A 7,112-nucleotide genomic window follows, 5' to 3' on the forward strand; every position below is an offset into this window, starting at 1 on the left:
CTCTGTCCATGACCCTTGCTTCCCCCCATGAAGCCACCCCCCAGCCAGAAGCCCCGCAGCCTCCCAGTAACCTCCCCCCACGCTGCAAGTTAAAAGTCCCCCAGCAGCTGCCGGGGCCCCGCGGAGCCGAGCCCCACCCTGGGCTAACCCAGCTGCACCCCGGCAGCAGGGACAGGGCTGGGCAACCGCGCCGGCTGGGAGCCAGCCCGACGCACCTGCCTGCACGTAGGCGTCACGAGGGGCCGGGCACGGAGCCCACAGCCGGGCGGGGCCAGGGCACGGGGGGGAGGGGCAGGAACCAGCCCTGCTGGTGCCCCTCACTCCCGACCCACAGCCCCAGCCCCCCCACCTCCCCTCACTGCTCTGTACCCCCCAATCAGCTGACTGCTCCAGTTGCCGGCAGGCTATTTTTAGCCCAGCGGATCTCTTACCACCAGCACCAGCAGTTCCCAGGCCAGCACTGCCCCTGCGGGGAGCCTGTGGGGCTCTGGCTGAGCTGGGGGGGGCAGACACCAGCCCTGCCCCCAGCTCTGGAATACGCATCCAGCTCCTCAGGCCCCCAAGCCCTGTCCTAAACCACAGGCTCCGGCCACTCCCACCCTCCCCACACACCCCCCAACGCCCCTCTGCCTCACCTGCAGTTTGCCGTGTTCCTCCAGCAGCCGGTCGTACTCCTGGGTCAGCCCCTGGGCCTGCTTCCTCATGGCCAGCGCCTCGCTCTCCGCCTTCTCCGCAGCTGGGGAGAACAGCCCAGGTTAGCCCCAGCAGGGCCCCTCCCCAGGCAGGAAACAGGCCGAGGGGGCAGAGCCGAGCCAGCACCTGCTGGCGTGAACAGCTCTGAGCGTGGCTGGTGCTGCCTGAGTGTGCAGGGAGCCTGAGCTCCTGCCATGCAGTGCCTCCAGCCTTGGGAGGGGGATCACAGCCACAGGGCTGCCTCAGTTTCCCCATGTGGGTTGTCTTAGGCCAGGCCAATGCTCACAGGCCCCCAGGCCAGGATTCACGGGGCGGCCCCGGGGCCAATGCTACCCTCAGGATTTAACCCCCGAGTTGCTGCAGGGGTGCAACCCCCCCCAGCCTCACCCCTCTTGCTAGTGGCCAGCTCCTCCTTCAGCTGCTTGAGCTCTGCCTGCAGCGCCTCATTCTGCTCCGTGGCCCCCGGCCCCTCAGCTGGCCGCTCCCCGACATCCACGCCGGCCTGCTTCAGCGCCTGGGGGACGAGGGGACAAGTGAGCCCAGCTGGACCCCACGTCCCCAGCCAGGGCTCGCCAGCCACAGGCCCCCACAGCCCCTGCACCCCTATAACCCAGCCAGAGCTCCACAGCCATAGGGCCCAACCCCCTCGGGGCGCCCGCTTTAATCCACAAAGGGCTGGCGGCCCAGGGATCCGGAGGATGTGGGTTCGAGTCCCGCGCCCACCTGCTTCAGCTGGTCGTTGTCTTCCATGTATCTCTTGGCCGCGTCACTGGCGCCCTCCGCCTGCTTCCTGAAGGCAGCGTTGGAGGCCAGGAGCGAGGCCTGCTGGGAGATGAGCGTCACCAGCCGGCGCAGGAGGCTGCGGGGAGCCAGGGCAGCGAGGGGTTAATGGCGCCGGCGACCGAGATGCAACCCCGGGGGGGAGCCCTGCTGGTGCTCCTCACTCCTGACCCACAGCCCCTGCTCCCCCTCCCAGCCCTGCCAGTGCCCCTGGCTCCCGCCCCGCAGCCCCGGCAGCCCCCTACTCACAAGGAGAGCAGCAGGGAAAAGCCGGCCAGGTAGAGGTTGCGCTGGGCCCGGAACAGTTTCATGTGGAAATGCTCCACCGCACCCGGGTTGTTCTGCAGATTCACCTTCTCCGTCACGTCATCGTATTTCTGGATCTCACGCACGGCGTCTGGGGCAGCGAGGGGTTAACGGGCCAGGCACCAGCGCAGCGGAACCCAGGCGTCCGGATTCCTGCCCCAATGCTCCAACCCACCAGCCCCACTCCCCTCCCAGAGCCGGGGAGAGAACCCAGGAGTCCTGGCTCCCAGCCCCCCTTGCTCTGACCCACCAGCCCCCACTCACCTCCCAGAGCCAGGGAGAGAACCCAGGAGTCCTGGCTCCCAGCCCCTGCTCTGACCACCAGCCCCCCTCCCACTCCAGACCAGGGAGAGAACCAGGAGTCCTGGCTCCCAGCCCTCCGTGCTCTGACCCACGCCCCTCCTCCTCCCGAGAGCCCGGGTGAGAACCCAGGGTCCTGGCTCCCAGCCCCCTGCGCTGACCCACAAGCCCCCTCCTGCTCCAGAGCCAGGGAGAGAACCAGGAGTCCTAGCTCCCACCCCCCTGTTTCGACCCACCAGCTCCCGTCCCCTCCCAGAGCGTAGAGAACCAGGAGTCCTGGTCCCAGCGAACCGTGCCCCCAGCACCCTGCCAGGGACAGCGCCCCCCGCTGTCACCCAGCAGCAGCAGCACGCGATGCGATGAGCACAGAGAACGTGTTCGCCGTGCGTCACACCAGTCGCACCAGGCGGGACGGAAGATTCTTGGCCATCTGGGGGGTGGGAGAGAATCACACAGGCAGCCCTGCCCAGCCCCCAGGGATATGGGTCCCACGCAGAGACAGGAGTGACTCAGCCAGGGTCCAGTAGAGGGGAGCCTGGAGGCCAGACCAGCCCCCAGCAACTGGGCAGGGGGGAGACGCCTTGCCCACCCAGAGCCCCCGAAGCGCCCGGTGGGGCCCCACTGGCGCGGAGATAAGGCGACACAGCAGGAGCACGGCGAAGACCTCCGGCGTAGAGGAAGGTGGCCACGGCTGTCCATTGCAGGCTCATGGCGCGTGCGGGCTGGGGGAGGGAAAACATGAACCCCCGCGCCCACAGATGAGCTGCCCGCCCTCTTCCTCCCCCATAGCACCCCTGCACCCCACAGATGGCTGCCCCACCCTTCTCCCTGGCCTATCACTCCTGCCCCAGGCCCCCTCGTAGCCCCCCTAGCCCCCGCGCCCCACGACGGCTGCCCGCCCCTCTCTCTGCCGTATTGGTTCGCTGCGGCCCATCGTAACCTCCTCCTGCCCATAGCCCCACCCCGCGCCCACAGCGGCGTGCCAACAAATCCCCACCCGAACCACCCATAGCCTCTCCTGGCGCCATCGCTCCCTCCTGCCCTATCACCCCTGCCCTAAGCCGCACCCAGCCCCCTCCTCGCCCCTCCCTCCCATAGCCCCCGTGCCCCACAGGACGGCCCACAGATCCCTGTGCCCCCTCCCTGCCATAGCCCCACCTTCGGCCCCTCGTCGCGCACCCTCCCTGCCCATAGCCGCGTGCACTACCTGCAGCGCCCTCCCTGCCTGGCCCCACCCGATCCTCTCTCTGGCAGCCGCCCCGCCCATAGTCCGCCGCGTGTCACTATCTGCAGCCTGGCCCCGCCCTCGGGTCACTATCCTGCAGCCCGCCACCCCTGGCCCGCCTCCTGTCCAGTGGTTGGCAGCCTGGCCCCGCCGCGGTCACTATCTGGCAGCCGCCCCGCCCCATAGCCCGCCCGCGGTCGACTATCTGGCAGCGCCGCCCATAGCCCGCCCGCGGTCACTATCTGCAGCCGCCCCGCCCATAGCCCCGCGCGTCACTATCTGGAGCCCCTACCAGACCGCGGCTCCTCGGCGTGGTTCCAGTGAGCGTCGTGCGCCCACCCCCACCGGAAATAGAACAGAGCGGGAGGCCCGCCCCTTCCTGGCGATTCGCTCATAGAGCGCCCGCGTCCGAGCGGAATCGGCGGCACACCATCACCGGAAGTTCCGTCTGGAGACCCGCCCCTATTGGGCGAAACTGTTCCCTCTGGGCCGGAAGAGCCCTGCCGGAGACAGGAAGTGAAGCATGACACCTAGCGAGGCGGAAGCGGCTTCCTGGGCTGCACCGGAAGTGCCTCCAAGGACCCTAAAGGGGCGGGGGGCAGGTGCATCGGACAGGCCGATTTTGGCTCGTTTTCTTCTATAGGCGCTGTTACCCCCTCCCCCGATATTTCACAGTTCTGTCTGGCCACCCGGGGGGAGATTGTCAGGGCCTGTGAGCAGCGCCCCCCAGTCCGTCCCGGGGAACGCGGGACGTCTCCCACCCCCCCAGAGTCCGCCTGCGCCCCAGCACAGCGCCCCGCCGCCCCACACACACCCGCCCCCCCTGCACAGGCCCGCCCTGCCGCCCCAAAGACAGCGCACCCACCCCCTCCACAGCGCCACTCTGCCACCGCCACACACACGCCCACCCCATCCAAGAAAGAGCCACCCACCACCACAGGCCCCCAGCGCCACTCTGCCCTGCCCCCACCCCTTCACAGCAGCGCACCCCCACCTCACCACTAGCGCCACTCTGCCCCACCCCCACACAATGCCCACCGCCCAAGCACAGCCCCCCGCCCCAGCCAAGCACAGCCCCCCGCCCTCCCAATGCACACGGGCCCACCCCCGGCCTGCCACACCCCGTCCACCCCATCCCAGAACAGCCCCCGCTCCCCCGCACAGCCTGCTGCCCCCGCCCCACCCCACCCCCTATACAGCACCCGTCCTGCCCAAGAACAGCCCCTGCCACCCCCACCCCCACAGCACTGCCCTGCCCCGCCCCCACACAAGCCACCCACTCCAAGCACAGCCCCTCGCCCCTCCCACGCACAGTGCCACGCCCCAGCCTCGCCCACACCCCGTCCCACCCCGCTCGCACACAGCGCCCGCCCACCCGGTGCAACACTTCCAGCTCTCAGGTGCGTTCCGCAGTTTGACGGCCCCGGCCGCAGCCTGCAGGATTGTTTCCCGGGCCGGGCGCGGCTGCACCCGCAGGTGGGAGTGTGTCCGTGCAGAGCCACTGAGCCTGAGCCGCCCACCGGCTGGAGCAGGAGTCGCCGCGAACAACAGAAACCGGCACCAGGCCGGAAGCGGACCACGCATGGCCTGGAACGTGAAGGGAGAAGGGAGGTGTGGTTGCTGCAAGAGCGAGGGGCCAGTGCACGAAATGCCTGGCCTGTCTTCTGGCAACTGCTGGCTGGCCCCCCCCGCAAGGTGCCAACTGAAGTGTTTGGAGACAAAGGGGCAGGAGACCCCTGGCCGGGACAGGAGCTGAGCACAGAGGAGGGGCTGGAGGGGGTTTCAGTCTGGAGCTGACTGGGGACGAGGAGTGAGGGCAGACGTGGGGGTCTGGTTCACTGCCCCCCAGAATGGACCCGGCCGAGGGGTCCGGTTTGCTGTACCTACAAGCTCTGTTAGACCCTGTTCCTGTCATCAAATAAACCTCTGTGTCACTGGCTGGCTGAGAGTCATGTCTGACTGCGAAGTGGGGGGGCAGGACCCTGTGCCCCCCCAGGACCCCGCTGGGGCGACTCGCTGTGGGAAGTGCATGGAGGGGCAGAGGATGCTGAATGCTCCAAGGAGAGACCCAGGAGGTGAAACTGTGTGAGCTTCCTGCCCTGAACAAGTCTGCTCCGAGGGAGAGGGGGCTCCCCAAGTCCTGCCTGGCTTTGTGGGGAGCAGTTCCAGAGCATCGCCAGGACACCCCGTGACAGACACGCACACAAACTGGCAGGAAACATGCAGGAAAAGCAGCATTGCAAGACCCGGTTGTGCTCAGCACTGCAGCTGAGGAGAGCGTGGCTCTAAACCACCTTCCATGTTTGCCAGTTGTTGAAAGACCTTGTGCTTCCGACGAAATCCAGAGGAAGTTTGTTGCCTAAACCCCTGCATGGCTCAATATAGGGGGAAGATACCATTGTGAAGAGTGAGGAGGTGACATCGGAACAATATTTTGTGTGGCAACAGATGCTGCTCCCACCATGGTCGGGAAACAGAAGCGATTTGTCAAGTTACTTGCAGATCAGACTGGCCCCCCGGCAGCCAAATTTCACTGTTTCATCCATGTAGAAACCTGTGCTCCAATTTCTAATTCAGAGCTTAATAATGTGATAAACGCAGGGGTGCAAATTGTGAACGTCCTTGTCGCTCGACCTATTTGACTCACAGGCCGTTTCAAGCACAGCAACGAGATGGACACTGCTTAGAACATAGGAACAGCAAGACTGGGTCAGACCCAGGGCCAGGGTCAGGCCGATTTCCCCGATTCCCTCGCCCAGGGCCACACACCTTAGGTGCCTATTTAAATTTTGTTTTTACTTAGCTGGCAGCGGCCCACTCCAGGGGTCTTCAGCGGCATTTCGGCAGTGGGGGGGTCTGCTCCAGGGGTCTTTGCCAGCATTTCAGCAGCAGGGGGTCCACTCCGGGGGTCTTCAGAGGCATTTCCACATACCTGTGTGAGCGGATATTTTCACACATTAAATCTGTCCCTCTCAGAGCCAGTTAACAAGTGATCACCCCAAAGCCTGCATGCAGCTTAAAGTAGCCAAATCCGTGCCAGACATCGGAAAACTCAGCAAGGAAAAGCAAGAGCAAGGGTCACGCTAAACTGATGAGATCTGCCTTTTAATTTAATTTTAAATGAAGCTTCTTAAACATTTAAAAAACCTTATTTACTTGACATACAACAATCGTTTAGTTCTATATTATAGACATAGAGAGAGGCCTTCCCGAAAGGTTAAAATGTGTCACTGGCACACGACGCCTTCAATCAGAGTGACTAAATGAAGACCCAGCCCAGCACTTCTGAAAGGTGCCAACCCCTGGGATAGATAATAGGACAGAAAATATCACATTGCCACTGTATAAATCCACGATTCACCCCCACCTTGAATACTGCGGGCAGACGTGGTCACCCTGTCTCAAAAAAGATCTAGTGGAATTGGAAAAGGTTCAGAAAAGGGCGATAGAACTGATGAGGGGTCTGGAACGGCTGCCGTGTGAGGAGAGATTAGTCAGAGTGGGACTTTTCAGCTTGGAAAAGAGACGGCTAAGGGGGGATATGATAGGAGTCTATAAAATCATGACTGATGCCGAGAAAGCAGATGAGGACGTGTTGTTTACTCTTTCTCATAACACAGGAACTAGGGGCCACCCAATGAAATGAACAGGCAGCAGGTTTAAAACAAACAAACAAACAAACAAAGTATTTCTTCACACAACCTGTGGAACTCCTCGCCAGAGGCCATTCTGAAGGCCGAGACCATAACAAGATTAAACAAAGAACTCAATAAATTCATAGAGGATAGATCAAGATGGGCTGGCAGGG

At 63.7% G+C, this 7,112-nt stretch overlaps 1 protein-coding gene across 1 annotated transcript in view; it reads right to left on the bottom strand.

Moving 5' to 3' along the window:
• The window catches only part of LOC116833821 (B-cell receptor-associated protein 31), a 25,982-nt gene that overhangs the window by 16,114 nt on the left and 2,756 nt on the right, over positions 1 to 7,112 (bottom strand). The window contains exons 3-6 of the mRNA XM_075070785.1: positions 1,723 to 1,870; positions 1,417 to 1,552; positions 1,081 to 1,207; positions 636 to 736 (exon numbers count right to left, since the gene is read on the bottom strand). Coding sequence (XP_074926886.1) covers positions 636 to 736; positions 1,081 to 1,207; positions 1,417 to 1,552; positions 1,723 to 1,870 — 512 coding nt within the window. The remainder of the gene's footprint in view (positions 1 to 635; positions 737 to 1,080; positions 1,208 to 1,416; positions 1,553 to 1,722; positions 1,871 to 7,112) is intronic.

This window comes from Chelonoidis abingdonii, chromosome 11 (genome assembly GCF_003597395.2).
Source record: "Chelonoidis abingdonii isolate Lonesome George chromosome 11, CheloAbing_2.0, whole genome shotgun sequence".
Lineage (NCBI taxonomy): Eukaryota > Metazoa > Chordata > Testudines > Testudinidae > Chelonoidis > Chelonoidis abingdonii.